This window comes from Abramis brama, assembly GCF_963993115.1.
Source record: "Abramis brama genome assembly, chromosome: 1".
NCBI classification, from domain to species: Eukaryota; Metazoa; Chordata; class Actinopteri; order Cypriniformes; family Leuciscidae; genus Abramis; species Abramis brama.
Window position 1 is genome coordinate 49,311,781 of NC_139963.1, and position 25,685 is coordinate 49,337,465.

Here is a 25,685-nt window from a genome sequence, read left to right on the forward strand (position 1 = left end):
TTAATAGAAATGGTTTAGTGCCTTCGAAAAAGTCCGTTAGCATCTAACTAACTTTAGCTATCTAATGTTAGCAGCTAACGTTAGAGGTAACACTTGAGCTGTAAGCACACCATTACGCCCACCTGGAGGGCAAAATAAGGCTTTCCTCCACTGCCCAGTCATTGTATCAGGTTTGTAGTTAGTATTAATGTAGTAAAACAGTGTTATTAAAAGATCTAATTAAATTTATAGCCTATTCATGATGCATACTTTGTACAGGTAAGCAGATGAACACAGAACAAATTATTTACAACAAAATAATATTGTTTGTCTTCTCCCATTTACAGTATTGTTTGCCATCTAGTCCTGATCACAGAGTTTAGCTCCAAACCCAATTAAGCAGACCTGAGCAGCTGATCAAGGATCACCAGAAACTCTGCAGAACTTTGGTCTCAGTGTTCAGGTGTCCCAGTGTTGTAAGTTCAGAATATATTGCAGGAGATCTCAACATTGTCTCTCAAGGTCCACTTACATGCAGAGCTTTACTCCAACCTAGTCCAGCACACCTGAACAAGCTAATCAAGGTGCTAAACTCTGGGTGCATGTCACTCAGGTCTCTAGCTCAGTAGTCAGTGGTTAGGCGCCGTCTTTATCACAAAATCCTTACAGTGCATTGAAACATTTGCTCCCTAAAAACTCACTATGTTATCGGAAGTTCTGAAGCACAAAACTTTAATCATACGAGACAGTTCGCTACAAAATGACATGTGATACGTGATTTTAAAACACAAACCAATATTATATTTCAGCATAAACATAACATCTCTAGACAGGTAATGTCTAATCAAGCAAACATTTACAATTTATCTATGACTGAAATCTTCCACAAGTATGTAGAGGGAAAACTCAAGTGTATACTTCACATTTTGGACAACCATTGTTTTTTTACATTTACATTTTGGTTATTGTTCTCTCTCACTTTAGATGCTGGAGAAAAAAAACGGCCAGGCTAAAGCATTCAAAGCATCTCAATAATCCAGGATTGGGATGGTGGAAGGAGCAGATCAGAGCTCAGGAAGAGATCTACTGGTGCCCCTGAGGAACTGATTTACCTAATGCGTCAAATTTAACCAAACATTTTCATCACTCACCTTCATGTCATTGCAAACCTGTAAGACTTTAGTTCATCTTTGAAACACAAATGTAGATCTTTTTAATGAAATCTGAGAGCTTTCTGTCCCTCCATTTCACAGTTTATGCAACTACAACTTTCAAGCTTCAGAAAGGTAGTAAAGACATTATAACAATAATCAATATGACTCCAGTGGTTTAACCTCAACTTTATGAAGTGAATGCTTTGTGTGTGCAAAAAAAAACATTGCATCTTTATTCACAAAATAACATATACATCTCTGACACATGTTCACGGAGCACCACGATTCATCAGTGTTGTGTTGGCGAGAGAGCCAGCGATCTCATGGCGCAACATGCGTTGGAGATACATAATTTGTGAATAAAGATGTAATTGTATACGCACATAAGGTATCTGTTAAAAATATCTTCATTTGTGTTCTCCACAAAAGTCTTATGGGTTTGGAGCGACATGAGGTAATTAATGACAGAATTTACATTGTGTGAACTATCCCTTTAATGTTTTCTAATGTGGTTATAATTGGCCATTGTTCTGTTTTATAAACATTTTCAATATTTTAAAGATTTATTGTTTTGAAAAAATGTTTATACAGAAAAGATAGATTAATTTGATTAAAAGTCGCAGTAAAAACTTTTGTTTTTAAAGAATTCAGTTTGATTTCTAACATTATTCTCTCAACAGACATTTTACATCGATAGTCTGGCGCTATATTTTATTTGCTTTTGGTGTACTGTGGAGTGGGTACAACTTTTTAAATGGCAGGCTAACATGCAACGTTGGCTCGCGCAAGCCTAGCATAGGCGAACTATCCAAAAGTAAGGACTGGATGAATTTTTGAAAACTGTCTCCACTGATGAATAACAACCAGCCTCACTTGAAAATGAGGTCCGATGTCAAAAATCCTGAACCACCCCTTTAAAGGCAGTCTACAACTGCCCTGTGAGGTAACAAGTCTCCACTTAAGATCCTGTCGTTTTCTGGCCTTAGTTTCAATAAAGGCAAGTTTTGGAATAAGGAAGTTTTGAAACTACCAAGGTATTTTTAATGTGTAATGAACTCTTAACTATTTATATATAAAAAAAAAAAAAAAAAGAGAGAGGGGTGCAAAAGTGCAGTTAGAACAAGAGGCAACAGAACTGGTTGTATAGTGGTTTTATTCAAGTCACATGTCCTACAGCCAGTACTGAATCAAATCATGGACAGAAAGATGTGTAGGAGGTCTCAAACGAATCACCTGAAATAGGAGCAGAAAATGACCTGGATCATTTAACAGTGAATTCAGCCAGAGCAAAGCATGATTAGGATGAAAGCGTACTTGGCTGATAGTAGTCAAAAACATTGATGACTGCTGGCTTGAGATTTTCCACTTTAAGAACCTGTTTCAGCTGCAGAGTGTAACTCATGGGGACACCTTTGGGAACCTGCAAGACAGAAAGGATGAACGGCAGCACATACACAGCACTCAAGATGGCAGCTAGTAATATACCCAGTCTCACCTCTTTCAGATATACTAGGACATGATCATCTTCAGTATCAACCCTCTCCACTAGTGGGGCGAATGATTGGGGTGAAGAACCAAGCTGAGGGGAAGAGACCATCATTTACACAATTACAATTGAAGGAGCTTCAAGCATCTTGGGACTTTCTAAATCATCTTAAATACAAACCAGTGACGTATCTGCCGTGAAGCCTGACAGGAGCTTAATGTCCACTAGAACCATGTTAGTGCTTGCTTTCACACCATTGTATCTGAATGAGGGTGAAAAAGAGGTTTAGTCAACAAGATCAAGAACACAGAGTCCCTTTTTGTAAGAGTCATAAACATCAGTTGGTTTCAGGACAACGCTGCTTACTTCACAGTGAACTTCAACATGAGATTGGCTCCAAGTGGTTGGCAGTCTCCAGTCACCTTCGCTTCGACACTCAGTGTCATGGAGACTTTAACGGGTGTTGGGATGTTGTAGAAACACGCAACCTAAAGTACGAGTAGAAAATCAAACACATTTAGATTTTGCTGTGCACAACAAATATAGATCGAGGATGAAGATACAGACCTGCACAGACACACAAGTGGATCCTGATGCTTTAACACTATATTCGCCTGGAATGTTCTTCAGTGGCTTTTCCTGATACAGCAGCCTGTTGTCCCGATTCACCTTGAAGCTATAAGAGTCTCCTCCTACTACTGAAGACTGTACGGTAACAGTGCTGGAGCCATCCAAGCTGAACACTTGAGCAGCGTACACAGACAGGGCATGAAGAGCCACCACAGTGTCCTAAAAACAAGTACCAGATTAAAAACTCATTTCAAACCTCAAATGATTGCACTCATGTTTGGTAGTCAGAGGCACCTGGGTGGAGGAGAAGCCTCCATAGGGATTCTGCTGGGCCACAAGCCAGTTGACAATACGGTTAGCATAACCCAGATTAGCTGTCGTGAGAGGCTGAATGGAGAGAACCGCAAGCAGCACGTAAGAGCTGATCTCCACCGCCAGAGTATCACCAGATGTTGTCTGAGACCAATGGAGCTTAGTGCCTTAGGATGAGATGGAGGGGAGAAAGTTGATGCCAAAGAACCTGACGAATCAACATCAAGAGGCTGGTAAATCTTGCCTTCAGAAATTGCAAGGTTGTCCAAGGCAGTTAAAAGCTGTGATCGAGTGGTGGTCTCTCCGGCAAGACTGAAGGTGTAGGCCAGCAGAGCTGTGGTGTAAGCGTTTCCCACGTTCCCAACGACAGGCCTCAAGCATGACAGACCGTTGGTAATGACAGGATCCTGAAAAAAAAAAAAAAAAAAATTATATAAGACAACCAGAACAAGGCTATATGCAAGGAGCTCAATACAACTACTGGATTGGTTTTACCGTGGTGGGGTCACCAAGTTCAAGCAGCGATGCTACAATGTAGGCAGTCATGGTCACACTATCACCAACTCCACCCTAAAAAAAAAAACCTGCTTTAGAAGAACAATCCATTGTTCCAGTGCATTAAGAAACATGTATTGCACCTTCATGTCACTATGGTACAGAGTTCCCTGCTGCATGAAACAGCCGTCTGAACCCTGCTTGCTGATCAACCAATCCTTTGCACTCTTCAGGACATGTGGATCAATGAAGATAAATTGCCTCGCTAGACCAAAAGACCTCATGACAAAGGCGGTCAACCTGGCCATGGAAAAGGTGGACAAACTAAACAAACTGCCGGTGCCACAACAGATTACACAAAAGTAGAACAGAGCGAAACTCACCACGTATTTGATTCATCATTACCAAATGTACTGTATGAACCGTCACCATGTCTATAGTTCAGTTGTCTTTGGTATCCTGATTGGATCATACAGCACATGTAAGTGATAGTCCAATGAGAAGAGCAGAACAAAGCGTCCTTGAAATTGAGTCTCCTACATATATAAAGTGGATTTGGTCATCCATACCGCTCTGAAGGAAGCCTGTGGCGGTCTCTCGGATGGCTGCGGCAAGTTGCCCTGTGACCTTCAGGTACAGTAGGATGTAAATATTTGGAGCAAGTATGATCATATTCTGTTCTCCACAGCCAAATGGCATCCGTAATAACCCATCTAGATTCTTCAGTGCACGACCCATTATGTCCCCTATGAGAGGTCAAGCATAAAACCTACATCAGAAATAGTTATTCTACCAACCTTCACATGTCAGTTTTTTATACTGAATGAAATGTAGTACCAAGGACTGAAACGGAGCATCTAGCTGATCCTTGAACCATGTTTGTTGGAAATCTCAGAGTCACGTCTTCAGAAAGATCTCTTCCTGCAGACAAGAGAAGGGATCAACATTTTAGAGCTAGGCTAATGTTTGGCTATACAGGGAGAACGTATTTGGGAATCTGAGTTCAAACAAACCCTTTGGACACAGTAACCAACTCTGGGTGTTTGTCCTTTCAACTCCTTCAGGCTATAAAAGCAATAAAACACCACATCAGTAAAGCAGCATGAGCTCCATGACCAGACTCCAGAAGGCTGGTAACGCTCACCAGGACAAGTAGACTTCGTGTGACTACGTCGATGCGTCCTCTCGTAGGCACAGTCACGACTTCAGTGCCACATCGAGACCGGGATGCTTCAGCTGAAGCACTGACAGTCACATTGACAGCTCCTGCAGTGACAGACAGGAAGTGAGCAACACTTAATATACACTTAGTTTAGAGATGATCCAAAACTGACCAAGAACAGAAGCTGAGAGAACCCATTTGAAGGTCTTTCTCCCATTGGCACAAAGACAGGATGAATACGGATCAGTATATGGTTTAAGAGTGAAGGCCGTGGATGAAGCTGGAGTTACTTTAACCTGCCAATGAGACGGAGCACATGGAGCAAAGACACATGACCTTCTCTATACAGATGAATTATAAAAGAAAATCATGGCAGACCATGATGCAATTGGACAGATAGCTGAAGACTGTGGCCTTCAGCTCAAAAGACTCCCCACGGACGATGGAGTACGGCAGGGAGAGCTCCAGGAAGAAGGGCTGGAAGACCGTCAGCAGAGCAGGAGGAGCCAGACCGAAACCTTTTGAGGACAGACAGAACGCCTCCGTCTCCCATGTGGTGATGGTGTCAGGAACAGTGAGAGGAACTTGTGTGGATCCAGTGTTTCTGAAAGACAGGAGAAAAATAAGGGGATCCAGGAGAAAAACTGGGAAAGTAGCTTTAGAAGGAATTACTAACCCCACTTGAACAAGCTGCCAGAGCCATGTTTCTGGAAAGTAAGTCCTGACAGTGACTTCAAAAGAGGAAGTGTCACCTCCAGCACTTTCTGCTGCTGAAAGAGCCACTTCTGCTGCTGGACGAGGCCCTTCCTCTGGAAAAGCCAGGCCCTCAAGATTCACTGAAAGACAAGAAATTTTACAGAAAACTGTCTTAGTATCTGCAGAATAAACAGGTTCATACTGTTACGGCCCTTCTTATTGCATTAATGGAAATTATTAAAACACCCAACACCACACAATTTGTTGATCCACAAGGAGTACCCTTACGAAAAAGTTTATTAAAGTGTGCTATTAGTATACTTTTAAACAAAAAGTAGACTGAAAGTATTTTTTTAATGTACTTCTCAGAAATACACTACAAATGGCACTTAAGTATACGTGACTTACTGACAGAGTATATTTGATAATGTATTATATACTTTATAGTCCAAGTATATTTGGCCTATACTGTACTTGTTGATCGAGATATACTTAAAGTATAATTAAGTATTCTAGGCTTGTACTTGTGTTTACCATTTTGATTGAGTAGCTTAAATACTTAAACATGAACATCTTGTGTAATATGTTAATATAGTATCAAGCTTTCGGGTGGAATAGCTTAGAATAAATAAAAAGTATGGAACTGAACCGGATCTTGTACACAGTGATAATAACCCTTACAAAAAATAAGTTACTTCAAGTTTTCTATTAGTATACTGACTTTCAACTAAAAAAAAGAAAGCATATTTTGTCTACATTTTATATACACTCCTCAAATATACTTGTGTACTTCACTTATACTGAGAGAAGAGCATATTTGGCCTGTACTTGTACTCAATCTTTTGATCGAGCTATACAAAGTATCTTTTGATCAAGATATACAAAGTATAATTAAGTATTCTAGTTGTTTTAACTCTTGATCAAGTTGCCTATTAAATTTACTTTTACATAGTTTTTCACATACAGTCTTACGAAACTTACATCATTTGAAAATAGTCATTAAAATATTGATATAAAACATGAAGAGTTCAGATGCAAAAGCCTCTAAGTGTCATCTGACATTTTCTTCTAGAATGATCACTTTTATAAAGCTTGTATATTTAAGTTCAGTAATTTCACTTAAATGACAATTAATAGGTTATTTGCATTGCCATTTAAGTGAAATTATTGAATCAATCTTGATAAAAATGATCATTCTAGAAGAGAATTTCAGAGGCTTTTGCATCTGAACTTCACAGGTTTCTAATTCTGTGCATCTAATTTCTTTTTAGTCCACTTTGTAGTGTATAGGAATTTACTCTGATTCTACTTTACTCTTTCCCCACCATTGACTGAACTCCAGCTATCCATGTTTTCACTTATACAGTAGTAGGGGGCGCTATGACACATCTTCTAATACAGAATCTCCAGATCAAAACATAGAAGCTGAAACAAGTGATAGAAGATTGCTCACGCAAATGTAAGATAATGTGAACATTAAACAGCATGTAAATCAAAACTGCTTAATATTACAAAATTAAATTAAGCATAACCCATGAAGAGAAAGCAACTGAAGCTTTTGGGGTGTTGGACTCAAACTGTGTTTTGATCATCGTTCTGAACCTGATCAAGGCGCAGTCTTTGGTAAAAATTAGATTCTCAACCATTTAAAACGTTGCCTTTATGAAACTAACCAACATTCAAGTTGTGATTAAAAAGTATGCATGAAGCTAATAAAATGTTTTTAAAATTAAAGTACAGTTAAACATTTTTCCAGTATAAAAAAAAACACATTTGAAGTGGTATAGGCCTACTGCAAGTGCAAAGATATATATATATATATATATATATGACCCTGGATCACAAATCTTATGTCACACGGGTATATTTGTGGCAATAGCCAACAATACATTGTATGGGTCAAAATTATCGATTTTTCTTTTATGCCAAAAATCATTAGGATATTAAGTAAAGTTGTAAATTTCCTACCTTAAATATATCAAAAATGTATTTTAGTGAGTGGATGCAGCAAAATCGCCAACAGAAATGGACAATTTTAAGGCGATTTTCTCAATGCTTAGATTTTTTTGCACCCTCAGATTCCAGATTTTCAATAGTTGTATCTCGGCCAAATATTGTCCTATCCTAACAAACCATACATCAATGAAAAGATTTATTCAGCTTTCATGTGATGTATAAATCTCAATTTAAAGAAACTTACCCATAAGACTGGTTTTGTGGTCCAGGGTCACAAATAGTAAACCATGTATAATTTTAAGTTCACTTAGAGAAAACTTGCAGTACAAAACTACTAAACTAGTAGTTACGGAGTACACTGAAGAGCAAAAATCTAAAATTAGTAAACTACATGCATGTTGTTAAGTTCACCTAAAGAACTTGTATAAATCTAGTTTACTGAGTATACTTCAAAGTGTACTTTGATAAACTAAAAAATTGCTACATGTATTAAAATAGTAAACTACTAGTATACCCATAAGTTCAATTGCAGTACAAATGAGACGCAATTATAGTTGTGCACTTAGTTTACTACTGTTACACTTAAACATTTCTACTAAAAGTGGGCCAATTTAGTCCAAAGCGGTATTAAAATAGTACACTTACAAGTTTACTACTAGTGCATATTGACAGTATGTACTACATAATGTATACTTAAATACACTTGATCACTTAAGTATACTTTTTCATAAGGGTAACCTCAAATAACTGAATGCAAGTTCACAAAGTCATGCAGAATTTTTCACTGAAAGAATGGCCTCTGCATAGACCTACTATCTGGGAAACTGGGATACAGCGGGCACGGAGGAGCTTGTACAGCGAGATTTGTTACGGTCTTCATTCCCAGACTCTGTCAGAGAGTCAAGTCAAAACACAAGACAGATTTAAAGCCAATGACTCAGTTTGTGACCATGTAGTCACAAAATACGTTTTTCTACCTTGAAGGTTGTGTAGGCTTCATTTGTAGGAGCAGGGTAGGCAGGATCTAGATCAAAAGCTAGACGGGGTCGAAAACCTAGACACTCTGGTTCATCCTGAACGCTGTTTGGGTAACCTGACAGCGATCGCACCGGAAGCAAGTCAAAAACCTGAAACAATGAAAAAAAGGTCACTTTTGGTATGTCACTTTTGAAAAATGTTGAACAAATTCATTACTGCTTGGAATGTTGTCACACTACATAAATGTATGTTAAGATGTACTCTAAAACTACAATCATAATAGGTTTGTTCAATTTCTCTCAGCATTACTCAAATTCTAAAGCTGAACCTGAATGTCAGTCAAGACCAACAAGGATTTAAAGTCAACTGCACATGGATACCATTTCAGCACTCAGACGTCTTCCTGGCTCCATGATCCGGATGCTCTGATCTACAGCACTGATGCCACACAGAGATCCTGCTTCAGCAGAGACAGTCAGAACATTTCCCTCAGCAGGAACGGCCGTAGCAGGAGAGAACTGTAGAGACACCTGGAACAAGAACCAACACGCTGTAGGACACGTCATTATACCCCACTTGAAGGCAAAAGATGCTAGTGCATACCATACCTGGTTTTGGAGACAAGTTTCTGTGTCAAACGACGCACTACCAACAACAACATTCTCACTGGGCAGAACACAGTAGACCAGAATCTGTACAACTGGAGCCATATCGATACTGACAGACAGCTGGAAAGACACAGAGCCGCTGGTGACAGTATTAGAAGCCCTCGCTGTGACTGTCTGAAATCCATGGTGGACGATCACTCCTCTGGACAAGACCTGACAAAAAGACAAATAGATGCATAGAACATGTTCCTAAAAGAAAAAGGTGATGTGGTGTTCACTCACCATATAGATGATGTCAACGCTGTAGTCGCCAGCCTCTCCAACAAAAGAATACTTCACGGTCACTGGAAACGCAGCACCACATTTTTGCGGCTGCTCGAGCATGTCTATAGTCAGTTCACTAGATGGGTTGTCAGGAGAATCAGGTTGGAGAAGCTGAACAACCCTTATATCTGCAGTGAAGTATGGCGATTTGTAACCATAGACCTCTAGAGTCACACTTGTCTGGGGAACAACAAATGGCCTTTGGTTTCATGTGAGAGATTGGGAGAAGTCAACATGTCACAAAACAGAACAAATCGTACCATCAGATTGAGAGCAGCTTTAGGAAGACTAGCAGTGCTGAGGGAGAATGAGGCCAGTCCTTTCTGGTTTGTGGTCAGATTCTGCAGCAGTTTGTAGGGCCAGCTGGTACTATCCAGGAGATAAACCGCTTGGTTTGCAATTGGAGTACCATCGAAACGAGACACGGAGATCTGTTGGGAATGATCAAGGTTAGGAAAGGGAACCAATGTGAAGGCTTCTGCAACAAGGAATTCATTTTACTTGCCTTCCCATTAATCGTTGATCCAGGTTCAAAATATTCCGGGATGTCCACAAACGTGACTTTGCCGACTTCAAATGTAATGGACACGGTTGCAGATTTTGACATCAATACATCTGGGGGAGGGAGATGTAATAAAAAAAAGTGAACAGTGAACAAACTTTAAAGCAAGCACCATTGGTCCGAATCAGCCAATAGCTCACCTGTTCCCTCCTCAGTGACATTCACATTTACAAGAAAAGTGTCTTGCATATTATTTTCAAATTCAGTGTTGAAAAACACTGATGTATCGACAGTAAGGGAGGCACAGCCGGTGTCATTCATCTGGTAGCAGAACAAAGAGTCACATTAAAGTCAAGCAGAAGAAAAACCCTCCACTGTAAGGCAGGAGTCACACCTTTGCAGTTTTAGTCAGGCAACGACGGGTCACATCGGGAAGCACAACGTATGGAAATGGATCACGGCACACTTCCACCAAGGCTAGACCGGGTACAGGTTGGCCATATGTGTATCTGGGAAACATCACAAGGAACAAAATTAAGAACTGACCAACCACAAGACAAGATATCTGTACGTTTCACTCACTTAGCACAAGCCTCAACTTTCAGTCCCACATCTGCAACGCTGTACGTCTGTGGTGCGTTTATGGTCACGTCAAACTTGGGCAAAACTAGACCAGAAATAAAAACGCTGTAAGACCTCAGATCTGTCGTTGAACTGTTGCACATCATTCACAACTTACTGTATTTTTTCACCTCAAAAACCTGGGAGATTGTTCGGTCGCCAATAAAAGCCTTTAGTGTGTACATCCCAATCTGAGCTTCTGGGTTTAACTCATGAGAAAGCTGCAATATCCACCCCGTTGAGGAAACGTTTGTCCACTGACCAATGCGGTTATTATTATTGTCCTATTAAAACAATGAACAGCTCATAAAAACAGCAAACACAATGTACAGAAAGTGGGAGTGGCTCCATTCAAAGACTTGGACCAGAACAAATTCTCACCTCCACCACCACCAGATTGTACTGAAAGACAAAGAATATTAAGCATGTAAAATAGACACTATTGCAGCAGTCATTGAAGAGAACTGCAAAACGGTGCACGCAAAAATAACCTGCAATACATTTACAATTTGTTAATGGCCAGACCTTACCATCTGATCAAGCGGCACAAACTTGGCATCCATGGTGACAACTCTGAAATTCACTGCAAAGACAGATAAACTCAAATTATTTTCATAATGCACTCAAAGACAACCAGAACTTATAGCGTATTGGACCATCTACACCTCTAATATTAAACCAAGGGACATTCACAGCTCACCTGTTTGTCCTGGATTGTAGATGGGTTTGTCTGTTTGGATGAAGGTCAAAGGCAGGTAACGTCTGAACATGACTTTCCTCTCTTCAGTCGCTCTGAAGACCTTCCCTTGGACTTCTACCTTCATCGTCTGCACAGATTCTCCATCTACTCGAGGAGCCTGTAAAGAAGCTCAGTTAACTCAAACCAGAAAAAAAAAATATATATATATATATATATATATATATATATATATAAATAATCATGTCTCATGATAACAGACCTGGAAACTAAAGCATTGGTGAAATGGCTTTGAAGAAACCTGCTGCACAAGTTGAGTCATCCCATTTTCCTCATCAAGCAGAGAAACTGTCATTGTGAGTCTCTCTTGGGGTTTCAAAAGACTTGCACACAATTTGGCATTAGATCCAGTTTCAATCACTGCAGGGAACGTCACCATGAATAACCTGTGTAAACAGCATTAAGTTTAGGTTCAGGAACCAAAGGGAATCAGGTCAGAACATTTACATGTTGGCTGAACATTCACAGAAAGTGGATGCCACAGGGTTGCCAGGTCTGTGCATCAAAATAAGCCAAAGTGGTGATCTCCATCAGCTAGTGGGTTGAAGTAGCCTATGTGAAAAAAAAAAATAAGTGAATAAATTGGAAAACCTGATTTAGCAGCAACACTGTGCCATGGTCACAAACTCCGTTCAACAGTGACTCATAAGAAATAAAAAAAACAAGTGCTAATGAATATGTTTGGTGGGTCCCATTCATCCTTTGACCACTAGATGGGAAAAAGTACAACATGATTAATGAACTTAAACGGTTAATGCTTTGGTGCTTCATTTTGCCATCTTTACAACTGCATCATTCAGCACAGATTAGACATTAGGCCACTTTTCACTTCAAAGCCCATGTACTTACGGCCTTTTCTGTCCATTAACAGCAAAGAGGAACAGGGCTAGAATGAGCCCTTTCCAAACACAAATCTCCCTCACAGCCATGAAGAGCAATCATCCAAGACTAGACAGAAATCAAGAGTCTCTTTCAGAAACCCTGCAGCACTTCTGTTAAGATCCACACTGCTCTACAGCTTAACTCTAAATCAGCTGCACTGATGCCAGCGTTATTTAAACGCTCTTAATAATTCAGAACAGCTTGATTTAGCACTCACAGGCAATCTGGACATCTTTAGGGCGGAGCCCCGGTAATTAATCACAGGGGTGCCAACTCTGAAACACACGCTCTACACTGTAGTGTAGAGTCTACAGTCAGGTTCGTTTTTAAAACTTTGCAGGACAGTAGTGGTGGGCAGATCGAGGCTTCATGAAGCAATGAAACAATTGAACCTGGGCCATATTTTTTCGAGGCTTCGAATCAATCCGACACCCGTCTAAACGATGACACCTAGTGGTCACTTGCAGGTGTTGATCTGAAACAACCTTGGCGAGCCATTAAAAAATGTGTTGTTTTATTATTATTGTATTTTTCTAATATGTGAAGCTTGTAACCTATAGGCTCCTCACTGTGCATAATGTTATTTTGGTCCTGCAAACTGAATATTAATAAAAGAAATCAAGCCACAATGTCTCACTTTTTTAGAGATTTTTATTCAAAAATATTAATTTCTCTGTTGTGGAAGGACTTAGCCTACTTCTTTTTTTACAGATAATTTCTTCAGCCTTTGAAAAAATCCTCTCACAAGGGACACTTGTTGCTGGCATGCAAAGATATTTTTTAGCTAGGACATACAAATGAGGAAAGATTACTGCTCTCTCTTCCAGTAAGTTAGTGGATCAGTTTATGCTGTAAGTTTATGCTCAGTGTGCAGAGAAAAATGTAATGGAATGTAGAACTAAAACAAATAGGAAAACCAAAATGATGTCGTCACTGGCAGTATATTGGGTACTCATATGTAGACCTATAAAATGTATATTCACACAGTATTATATTATATTCACATTGAAGCTATTTTTAACATGATTGGCAGTTGTGATTGGGACATTAGGTTGTAGGGCATAGGGCTATGGACTTTCTAAACAGTGTCCCAAAAGTTTGTAATTAATTATATTTCAATTATAATTATATTTCAAACAATGCATACTTTGCTTAGATGGCCCAGCAGTGTCAGTAGCAGGCCTAAGGTACAGGGAGAATGCCATCCTCTGCACCCTGCAAAATGGCAGGATGAGTGCTCCTCAAATGGTGCATCATTCATGGATGATGTATTGTTGCAGTAGGCTAGCTGCCGATCACAATACACACATCTCACTTTATTTGGGGTTTCTAAATGGAAATGCTCCCACACCACAGATGTACGGCATCTCTTCTGGGGAGCCTCCATTTTATCTATCTATCTATCCAAATCTATCTATGTATCTATCTATATCTATCTATGTATAATCTATGTATCTAGATATGTACCTATATGTATCTATCTATAATTTATCAATGTATTTATGTATCTATAATCTATCTATATATGTACTATATCTATCTATGTATCTAGATATATGTATCTATGTATCTAGATATGTACCTAGATATGTATCTATCTATTAATCTATCTGTCTATATAAAATATCTATGTATCTATTAATGTGTCACTATATGTATACTCTGTCTCTAGCCTATCAGTCAATGTGTTGTGTAAATTTAAATGTAAGCCTAAATAGATAACTAATCAAATCGCACTATGTCACTATATCACCAAAAATCAAAATCCGCTATCTCAAAATCAAACTCCTCTCACAAAAACCCACGAGGTCAATATGCGTTGATTTCACTTTTATACAGATGTGCGATTGTGTGGTCTGTGCCCGACCCTGTCAATCAAACGCTGATTCGGCGGACCACACCTGATGAAACACTTAGTGAAACACTTCGAGGCTTCGTTTGGTCATAGTCATGTTTCGGATCAGTGTTTCGAAACATCTGCTGCGCTTCGGGATCTCGCAAAGCTTCGGAACGACTGTTTCGCGTCAGCCATCCCTAAAGGACACTCACTTAGCACCATAGACAGTAAAAGAAATGGACACAGCGACCCCATTGGAACTCAGTTGAGACAAGTGAAGCCCATTTTCAGCGATTTCTTAGCACTTCCTTTCCTGACGCGCAGACTCAAACCGAGCAAAGCGTTACACGGACCACGTGAGCAACCCGTCTGTCTTCTAGTAGCTGTGCCAAGAGAAATCTGAATCATTCCCTTCCGAATCTTGCAGAGACGGAGAGTGTGAGTAGGAGCTGTCCATAAGCTTGGAGCAGGAGAAACTTTTGCTAGGTATTCTGATTAATTATATTGTCATTTTGCCTCCACGTCCCCCCGATTGCCCGCAAGCTTCTCCTCCCGTCTATACGGTAATCTCTCTAGTGTGCGACAGAGAGTCGCGTGGTTATGACGCAATCGTTAGCCTACTTTTACAAAAACTGCTTCTACGGGTCCATAACATAAGCTACAAGGTAATGGAGCATTTTATACATTGTCGTGTATCTTTAGAAATAAATAATGGACAAATGGAGTCTTTAAACGCCTCAGATGTAAAGTTATTCGCTGTCAAAGTGACGCCAAAATGAATGGGAGTCAATGGGATGCTAACGCAAGTGAAGTTCTGCTACAAGATGTCGGCACCCGGCTGACTTCAACTTCCGGTCGACTTCCTTCCCGCCTGCTTAGCACTCCACGACGAAATTTGCCCGCGGCCAAGAGAGCGCATTGAACGCGAGAGCTCACACGAAGATTTATTTCCCTCTCGCGCTAAACTGAACGCGTGGTCTTATGAATCGCTTTCCTCTCACTCATATATTGCGTGCACTCGCAAATCTCTCTGTGCTCTTGCGCTGGAATTTAATTCTCTTCTCTTGGGTTTTTTTTATTTTATTTTTTTAAGTTATCCCATCAGAATAGATTTCCACAAATTTACTGCAAAGTTGATTCCAGTTCTGGAATTCTTTGGCAACCAATGATGCTCTTTCATTCCTGCACAATTTAATATGTAGGCTATCTTAGAAATGGATGAATGGGGCATTTGGACTTATACGATGTCAAAAGCTCACTACTCACAAACCCATCTGAACGTTTTATGAGAGGGGTTAAATTTGACGTCTGATTAAATCTGTGATGCATGTTTGAGGTGAAATTATTTGGTCATTAAGACACATCTTCCAGCACGTTTTGTGTGAACGATTTGTTTGCGGCAGCACTTGTTTGGATGCACTAGTTAATACAAGTAAAATCAAATTAAAAATCTACATTAAACATGGAATTTTTAAAAGAATAAAAATGTTTCTACTTTTTCTATGCAATTATATTATTGATCACGTGACTGTACAGACAGTCAGATTTTCTTTTATTGCTCAAGATGCCCTTTGGATCCTCTCAAATCATAGAATAGAATAGAATAGAATTCAACTTTATTGTCATTGCACATGTCACAATTAGGCTACAAAGCAACGAAATGCAGTTTGCATCCATCCAGAAGTGCTTTAGCAAGAATATAGATGTAAAAAAATAGATATATTGTAGATATATTACAAATGTACACCGTATGAAAGTATGTTATGAATATATACTATAAATATAAGTATACAAGCTGTAACTGTAGTGAATGTGCAAGCTATGTACAGGCTATGAACAGATTATACATATGTTTATAAATATGAAAGACTATAACAGACTATAAATATGCAATATACAAGTATTAGTAAACAACTTAGAACTATAATTATTGTATTGTATTGTGCAGTATGATGTCTATACAGTATTTACAGTAGTGCAGTTAAAATCAGTGTAATATATATGAATAAATTATACAGTAATGATATAAAATGCAAGTGGTTGTAAGTGACGGTTCAGTCCATGTTATTTTGTGAGTATGAGGATACTGTCGGCCGTTTGTTTTTTGTTTTTGTTTTTTTGTCCATTGTGTGTATGTTCAGTTATGGGGTGATTGTGAGTGGTTGTGAGTACGTGTATGTTCAGTCCATGAGTTTAATGTGGGTGAGATGTCAGGAGGCAGAATTCAGGAGTCTGACAGCTGTAGGAAAGAAGCTTTTCCAGTACCTGGTGGTCTTAGTCTGGAGGCTCCTGTAGCGCCTCCCAGAGGGCAGGAGGGTGAAGAGTCCGTGTGCTGGGTGACTGGGGTCTTTGATGATTTTCCCAGCCCTTTTCAGACACCGCTTCCTGTAGATGTCCTCTATGGAAGGTAGTGGTGCTCCGGTGATGCGCTGGGCGGCTTTCACCACCCTCTGTAACGCCTTCTGGTCCGAGGCAGAGCAGCTCCCGTACCAGACTGTTATACAGTTGGTCAGGATGCTCTCAATGGTACAGCGGTGGAAGTTCACCAGGATGTCTGAGGACAGGTGGTTCTTCCTCAGAGTCCTCAGAAAAAAGAGGCGCTGGTGAGCCTTCTTGACCAGCTTAGAACAGCTGGTCGTCCAGGTGAGATCCTCGGAGATGTGGACTCCCAGGAACTTGAAGTTGTTCACACGCTCCACAGCCGTCCCCTTGATGTGGATAGGTGGATGTGGGTCAGCATTCCTCCTGAAGTCCACGATGAGCTCCTTGGTCTTCTCTGTGTTGAGCAGTAAGTTGTTGGTGTCGCACCACTCAGCCAGACGATCCACCTCCTCCCTGTAAGCGGCCTCGTCTCTGTCTTTGATGAGGCCGATCACCGTGGTGTCTTCTGCAAACTTAATAATGGTATTGGAACCATCGACAGGTCTGCAGTCATGGGTGAAGAGGGAGTAGAGGAAGGGACTCATCACACAGCCTTGTGGTACACCGGTGTTCATTGTGATGATGGATGAGCAGCGGTTATCCAGCCGGACATGTTGGGGCCGGCTGGTCAGGAAGTCCAGTAACCAGTTGCACATGATGGAACTGATGCCTAGGTCCGTGAGTTTCCTGATGAGTTGTGAGGGCATGATTGTATTGAACGCTGAACTGAAGTCTATAAACAGCATTCTGGCATAGGTGTTTTTATTGTTCAGGTGTGAGAGGACAGAGTGCAGCGCTATGGAGACTGCATCCTCTGTGCTCCTATTCTGACGGTATGCAAATTGGTGAGGGTCCAGGGTGGGTGGGAGACAGGATTTGAGGTGTGCTAGGACCAGCTGCTCTAAGCACTTAGTGATGATTGGGGTGAGGGCTACCGGGCGGTAGTCGTTGAGGCTTGATGGTTTGGAGTTTTTGGGTATCGGAACGATGGAGGTGGATTTGAAGCAGGCCGGTACCACAGCATGGGCCAAGGACAGATTGAATATGTCCGTCAGCACTCCTGCCAGCTCCACAGAACACGCTCTGAGAACACGCCCAGGGATGCCATCAGGACCAGCAGCCTTGTGGACATTAATCCTGCTCAGCACCGCTCCTACATCGGTGGGGGAAAGAGTCAGTGGTTGGTGGTCTGGAGTCACCTCTGCTTTAGGTGCAGTTGTTGAGTTCCCCCACTCAAAACGAGCATAAAAGTTGTTGAGCTCGTTGAGGAAGGACACATCAGAGGATGCGGGGGAGGGTTTGATAGTCCTATAGTCTGTGATGATCTGGAGTCCTTGCCACATACGTCGGGGGTTGGAGTTGGAGAAGTGTTCTTCTACCTTCCCTTTGTAGTGGTGTTTGGCATTTTTGATGCCCCTCTTCAGCTTAGCCCTGGCTGTACTGTAGGCCTGTGCATCCCCTGACCTGAAGGCAGTATTACGGGCCTTCAGGAGGAGACGGACATCCCGGTTCATCCAAGGCTTCTGGTTGGGGTACATGGTGATCTGTTTTTGGGTGGTGACACTGTGTGTAGTAGTAGAGATGTGGTCCAGTACAGATGTGGCGTACTGGTCGAGGTCTGTGTGGATGAACATATTCCAGTCTGTATTTTTGAACCGGTCCTGGAGCACAGCATCTGTCCCCTCTGGCCACACTTTTATTGTCCTCACAGTGGGTTTCACACGTTGGATAAGTGGTGAGTACCGAGGTGTGAGGAACAGGGAGAGATGGTCCGATTGTCCAATGTGGGGGAGGGGTGTTGCTTTATAGGCTCCAGACATATTGGAATAAACATGGTCCAAAGTCTTGTCCCCTCTGGTGTGACAGGAGACATGTTGGTGGAATCTGTGGAGGACTGTCTTTAGGTTGGAGTGGTTGAAGTCACCAGCAACAATAAAAGCAGCCTCAGGGTGTTTAGTCTGGTGTTTGCTAATGGCTGCATAAAGTTCTTTCATAGCCAGCTTAGCATTAGCATCCGGGGGGATATACACTGCAGTGAGTATGATCGAAGTAAGTTCTCTGGGGAGATAATAAGGTCTGCATTTGACCATTAAAAACTCCACATTAGGTGAGCAGTGACTCTCGGTAGTAGCAGAGTTCATGCACCAAGCATTGTTGATATAAATGCACAAACCTCCACCTCTGGTCTTGCCGGAGTCATCTGCTATCCTCAGCATTCATCATGCTGGAGAACATGAGCATTATAGATTTGGAAAGCGATGGATTCAGTTCACACAGTTTTGTGATTAACGTGAGAATGTGTATGTTTATATAGGCCACAACTTTACCATGCCATTACACACCACTCTGTTTGTTTTTAGGATGACAAAAAATAAAATTGAAATTCCATTTTTAGTCTGCCTCAGCAGCCGACTGTTCACAAAAGCTGGACATGAATTCCAGTGCAACAATGAACTCTTTCCCTGCCAGTGTGACTATCTAGGCTAGTACACACAGCTAAGGTTTTTTTTTTTTTTTTTTAATTCTCCAAATATGTTGGTTATAAATGTCCAGTTTTATTGATGTTAGAGGAATGCATTTTAGAAAGTACACTCACCTAAAGGATTATTAGGAACACCTGTTCAATTTCTCATTAATGCAATTATCTAATCAACCAATCACATGGCAGTTGCTTCAATGCATTTAGGGGTGTGGTCCTGGTCAAGACAATCTCCTGAACTCCAAACTGAATGTCAGAATGGGGAAAAAAAAAGGTGATTTAAGCAATTTTGAGCATGGCATGGTTGTTGGTGCCAGACGGGCCGGTCTGGGTATTTCACAATTGGCCGTCACAAATTACTGGGATTTTCACGCACAACCATTTCTAGGGTTTACAAAGAATGGTGTGAAAAGGGAAAAACATCCAGTATGCGGCAGTCCTGTGGGCGAAAATGCCTTGTTGATGCTAGAGGTCAGAGGAGAATGGGCCGACTGATTCAAGCTGATAGAAGAGCAACTTTGACTGAAATAACCACTCTTTACAACCGAGGTATGCAGCAAAGCATTTGTGAAGCCACAACACGCACAACCTTGAGGCGGACGGGCTACAACAGCAGAAGACCCCACCGGGTACCACTCATCTCCACTACAAATAGGAAAAAGAGGCTACAATTTGCACAAGCTCACCAAAATTGGACAGTTGAAGACTGGAAAAATGTTGCCTGGTCTGATGAGTCTCGATTTCTGTTGAGACATTCAGATGGTAGAGTCAGAATTTGGCGTAAACAGAATGAGAACATGGATCCATCATGCCTTGTTACCACTGTGCAGGCTAGTGGTGGTGGTGTAATGGTGTGGGGGATGTTTTCTTGGCACACTTTAGGCCCCTTAGTGCCAATTGGGCATCGTTTAAATGCCACGGCCTACCTGAGCATTGTTTCTGACCATGTCCATCCCTTTATGACTCTGATGGCTACTTCCAGCAGGATAATGCACCATGTCACAAAGCTCGAATCATTTCAAATTGGTTTCTTGACAATGACAATGAGTTCACTGTACTAAAATGGCCCCCACAGTCACCAGATCTCAACCCAATAGAGCATCTTTGGGATGTGGTGGAACGGGAGCTTTCGTGCCCTGGATGTGCATCCCACAAATCTCCATCAACTGCAAGATGCTATCCTATCAATATGGGCCAACATTTCTAAAGAATGCTATCAGCACCTTGTTGAATCAATGCCACGTAGAATTAAGGCAGTTCTGAAGGCGAAAGGTGGTCAAACACAGTATTAGTATGGTGTTCCTAATAATCCTTTAGGTGAGTGAATGCTCCTCAAACGTTCTTAGAACTTAATTTTGGTTAACAATTTAACATTCTAGGAACATTGATTTGTAACATTCCAAGAACGTCAAATATCCAGTTTCCTGTTTGTTACTAGAATGTTATTGAAAGGTTAGTATGGTGATCCTGAAACATTCTCTCAATCATTCAAACACCTGTTGTGAACAAGCACTGAAAGAAAGAGAAATAAGAACACAAGAACTACAACTGACTTCAGCCACAGCCTTACATGAAATCAACTGAAAATCTGTGAAGATCTCAGCAGAGGAGGATTAAACAACTCCACAAACAGAATGTTCCGTTTCTGGTGTGAGTACGTTGTACGTACCACGTAGCACGTCTCGCTACCCCTTTTGTTTTGTTTTGTTTGTTTGTTTGTTTGCTTGTTTGTGTAGCGTCTACCGTGCCTCTCTTCTACGTTTGCTTGGACATTATTATTTTCATTTCCCTGGGGATTTTTAATGTGGATATAACACGGACACTGACAACTTTCCAACTCATCACTGGCACTCAACCAACTCGCACAACTCATACTACTCTGCTGCTATCTGTTGATCTTCGCGCTACTACGGTACCTTCTACATAGGTGGCTGTAAAAACAACAAAAACGCTGTCATCCCGGGTACAATACCCCCGATGCGGAGATATGCCGAGGAAAACTAATAGCGCAATAATGGAGGAGGAATTGGAAAACATAAAAATCTCTCTGAACACCTTGACAGCTGAGATGCTAAAAATTTCAATGCAACAAACGACCATAATGGAATTGATGCTTGAAGTGAAAGAATTAAAAAAACAAAACGAAGAAAAAATAAATAAATTATTACCTTGGAAAACCGACTGGCGGATTTGGAGCAATACACCCGAATGAATGACCTCATCATATCGGGCCTGGATGTCAAGCCGCGCTCCTATGCCAGAGCAGTAGCGTCAGGCGGAGGTGAGCCAACTGATCAAGACTTGGAGTCTGTGGAGCAACAAGTGGTACGGTTCATGAACAGCAAAGGGATTGTCTTGGACAGTAAGGATATTGAGGCCTGCCTCCCGCTGCCTCGCAAGGACAAACAAGTCAAACCAAGCATAATACTGAGATTCGCAACTAGGAAACAAAAAATCGCACTACTCAAGCAAGGAAGAAACCTGAAAGGGACAAATGTGTACATCAACGAACATTTGACAAAGAAAAACTCTGACATCGCCAGACAAGCACAGCAATTTCGCAAAGAAAACAAGATCCAGGCAACATGGACATCCAATTGCAGGGTGTTCATCAAATTGAATGGATCTCCTGAACAAGCTAAAGTTCTGCTGATTAAGGAATGCTCTGAACTGGACCAGTACAGATAAGGTAACAGATAACCAAACTTTCATTCACCATGACAGACATTCTAACTAACGACTCGTCCTCATCTGACAATGAAGATACAAGTGATATTCAGGACTCAGAGTTAGAAATATTTTCAAATGGTGAGCACAAACCAATGAATATGCTAAATAATGTGCATCCTGATATACATTTTTATAATTCTATCTCTCATAACTAAATATTATCGCGACGAACAAATTAAAACATTAAATAAGGCAGATCGTATGTCAATAATGCACCTAAACTGCCGCAGCTTATACGCAAACTTTGAATATGTTAAAGAATATTTGAACAAGCTAGATGTCAAATTCAATGTAGTTGCACTATCAGAGACATGGATAAATGAAAACAAATATGGGAATTTTAAACTTGATGACTATCAAATGTACAATCAGAACAGACACCATAAATCTGGTGGGGGGGTTGCACTTTATGTGCAAAAAGAATTGAAAGCTCAGAAGGTTGATTGTATGACTATGGAAATAGATCATGTGTTTGAATGTGTCACGGTTGAGATCATTTCTGATAAAATGAAAAAAATGCTTATATCCTGTATTTACAAAGCTCCTGGTGCAGACATGGAAGTGTTTATTGATCACATGGAAAGGTTATTTATAAATAGGAATCATAAAGATCTAATTATATGTGGGGATTTCAACATAGATTTATTAAAAGCAAAATTACATAGACCCACTGGAAAATTCATAGATACTATGTACAGTCTTTCTTTATATCCAACAATTACGCGTCCCACAAGGATTACTGCACACTGCGCTGCCTTAATCGATAACATATTCACAAATATTCAGAATACTAATATATCAAGTGGATTGCTGGTTAATGATATCAGCGATCACTTACCAATTTTTATATCCTATGAAAAAAGAATAAAAACGAAAAAGATAAGTAAAACAATAACAAAGAAAATCAGACTAAGATCTGAACAGTCAATAAATACTCTTAACCAAAGCCTGTCCAAACAAAATTGGGATGATGTTCTTGGAGAAAATGATGTAAACAAAGCATATAATAGTTTTGTTAATACATTTAATAACTTATATGATCAACACTGCCCTGTAAAAACGTATACATATACGCAGATGAATAAAACAAGTCCATGGATGACAAAGGGATTGTTAAATGCGTGTAAAAAAAAAAATACCTTATATAAAAAATGTATACGGAAAAGGACGAAAGAATTGGAAGTAAAATATAAAAAGTACACAAATAAATTAATAAGTATTATAAAAACTTGTAAGAAACTGTACTACAGAAATCTGATTGAGAAAAATAAAAATAATATGAAAGGTCTTTGGGGAGTATTGAATAATGTAATTAATAAAGATTATAAATATGCCACGTTTCCTGATTACATGATTAAAGATGACCAAAAAGTAACAAATATGGATAAACTTGTTAACGCATTTAATGATTTTTTTTGTTAACATCGGCCCACAACTTGCATCAAAGATTGCCACCACAGATTATAATTATGCTGGCTACACAAATAAAATTGTACACTCAATGTTTCTGACTGCAACAAATGAGAATGAAATCATCAAGATAGTCAATGATTGTAAAAATAAAAAGTCTACAGATTGGAATGACCTTGATATGGCCATAATTAAGAAAGTAATATGTAATATAGCAACACCTCTAACCTATATCTGCAACACATCTTTTCTAAATGGAGAAGTTCCTCAGCTCATGAAAATCGCAAAGGTCATTCCAATTTACAAAAACGGGGATAGTCATCAGTTTACAAACTATCGACCTATTTCTATACTTTCTCAATTATCAAAAATATTGGAAAAACTTTTTGTTGCACGCCTTAATGGCTTTATTAGTAGCCATAGCTTACTTCACGATAGTCAATACGGTTTTAGAAAAAATAGGTCAACTGCTCATGCATTAATTGATCTAATAGAATATATAAGTGACAAAATTGACAGCAAAGTGTACTCTGTATACTCTGTATATTCATTGATCTCCAAAAAGCGTTCGATACTATAGACCATGAAATACTTTTACAGAAACTACAACAAAATGGGATAAGGGGTCTTGCATATAACTGGGTGAAGTCTTACTTAACTGATAGACAGCAATTTGTACAGGTAGGTGAGCAAAGGTCAAGATGGAGGAGCATCACTTGTGGAGTCCCCCAAGGTTCGGTATTGGGACCAATATTGTTCCTGTTGTACATTAATGATCTGTGCTATCGCCTAAACTTAAATTGATATTATTTGCCGACGACACCACAATCTTATACTCAGGCAAAAATCTTCAGCTAATTGTGAATGAGATCACAGTGGAGTTAGAAAAAATGGTTCAATCAAAACAAATTATCATTAAATTTAATGAAAACAAAAGTGATGTTATTTGGTAAACGTAAGGAGGATGTACAGTTTCAAATCAAAATTAACAAAGTTGAAATAGAAAGAGTAAAAGAGTATAAATTCTTAGGAGTGATTCTTAGACACAATATTAGCTGGAGACCACAAATAAACAGCATACGTACTAAATTAGCAAAAAATATTGCTATTATGGGCAAGTGTAGATATCTATTGGACCAACAAGCTCTCCTTATCTTGTACTATTCGCTTATACTACCTTACCTCAGTTACTGCACGGAGATTTGGGGAAATACCTACAGTAGCCATCTAGAGACTGTATTTAAACTACAAAAAAAAGCTATTAGGATAGTGCACAACGTTGATTTCAGGGACCATACCAACACACTGTTTATAAAATCTAACCTTCTAAAACTTGAAGATTTAATAAAACTAAAAGTGCTTTTAATTGTATTTAAAGCTAGAGTTAACCAACTTCCTAGCAACATCCAACAATTATTCACCAACAGAGAAGGCGGATATAATTTGCGGGGAACGCTTAATTTTAAGGTGCAGTGTGTTCGTACTACCCTCAGGAGCCAATGTGTCACTCGAAGAGGTGTGAACTTATGGAATGACTTAAAGGATGAATTAAAAAGTGCTGTAAATTTTCATCAATTCAAAAAACAATTTAAGATAAGTATCTTAAGGCAATATGTCAAATGTAATCACTAAGCAGGATTTCTGTCACTGCCTATTAAAAATGAAGCAGCATTACCAGCTTCACTTATTACTAACCAGATTGACCATTTCTGTCAGACGTCTACAGAAGTTCTTATTGGGAATTAACAGAGGTTTAGTTGAAAATGTTGTGTTTGAGGTCACCATCAAACAACCCTTGACTTTTAAATCTTTTTTATTTTTTTTCAGCAATTGCAGGCGTTTTCAGAAAACATTTCTGCATTGAGAAAGCAGATCAACATGTCTGTTTTAATGGTTAAATGACTGCATTAAAGAGATGACATGTAGTTGCAATAAATGCTTTAATCCGTAAACTGAAGCAGTGGGCCTTATGACTATTGTTGCGCATAACTGAGGAACAACTGATGACAGCATTGTTTGATGTTGACCAATCAGGGGAAAGGGGAGTTTCATTTAATCCTGGTTATTCATAAGCTACTGTTTCACACTGCACACAAATACTGGGCTAAAGTCCTTTTTTGCAGTGTCAATGTTGTACAAACATAGCACATGACCCGTTTAAAGGCTCTAGCATTGCACATTGCTGACTGTAATTGTCAAGTTTGAGTGAACTTTTTGAAGGTAAGAATGACAGTCACTTCACTCCAATTGTCCTGTTTTCCATCACCGTTTGACATTCCTATCATATGCAGAAACGACTATTTATATAGGCATACACCAAGCAATG

General features: G+C 39.9%; 1 protein-coding gene across 1 annotated transcript; it reads right to left on the bottom strand.

The window, feature by feature from the left end:
* Window positions 1-2,277: 2,277 nt before the first annotated feature.
* LOC311081446 (pregnancy zone protein-like) lies at window positions 2,278-11,895 on the bottom strand (the record flags this gene model as incomplete). The annotated part of the gene is made up of 33 exons (XM_084111983.1): window positions 2,278-2,366; window positions 2,448-2,553; window positions 2,629-2,712; window positions 2,800-2,881; window positions 2,986-3,107; window positions 3,187-3,408; window positions 3,484-3,668; window positions 3,746-3,908; window positions 3,997-4,071; window positions 4,140-4,296; window positions 4,380-4,455; window positions 4,566-4,742; window positions 4,834-4,917; window positions 5,010-5,061; window positions 5,141-5,262; window positions 5,331-5,454; window positions 5,537-5,762; window positions 5,835-5,994; window positions 8,624-8,699; window positions 8,788-8,937; window positions 9,169-9,318; window positions 9,397-9,609; window positions 9,679-9,900; window positions 9,981-10,151; window positions 10,226-10,335; window positions 10,423-10,543; window positions 10,617-10,731; window positions 10,805-10,889; window positions 10,962-11,127; window positions 11,225-11,245; window positions 11,374-11,426; window positions 11,544-11,700; window positions 11,803-11,895. The coding sequence occupies 33 exons, from the start codon at window positions 11,893-11,895 to the stop codon at window positions 2,326-2,328; spliced, it is 4,161 nt and encodes a 1,386-aa protein (XP_083968109.1). The 3' UTR covers window positions 2,278-2,325.
* Window positions 11,896-25,685: the final 13,790 nt, after the last annotated feature.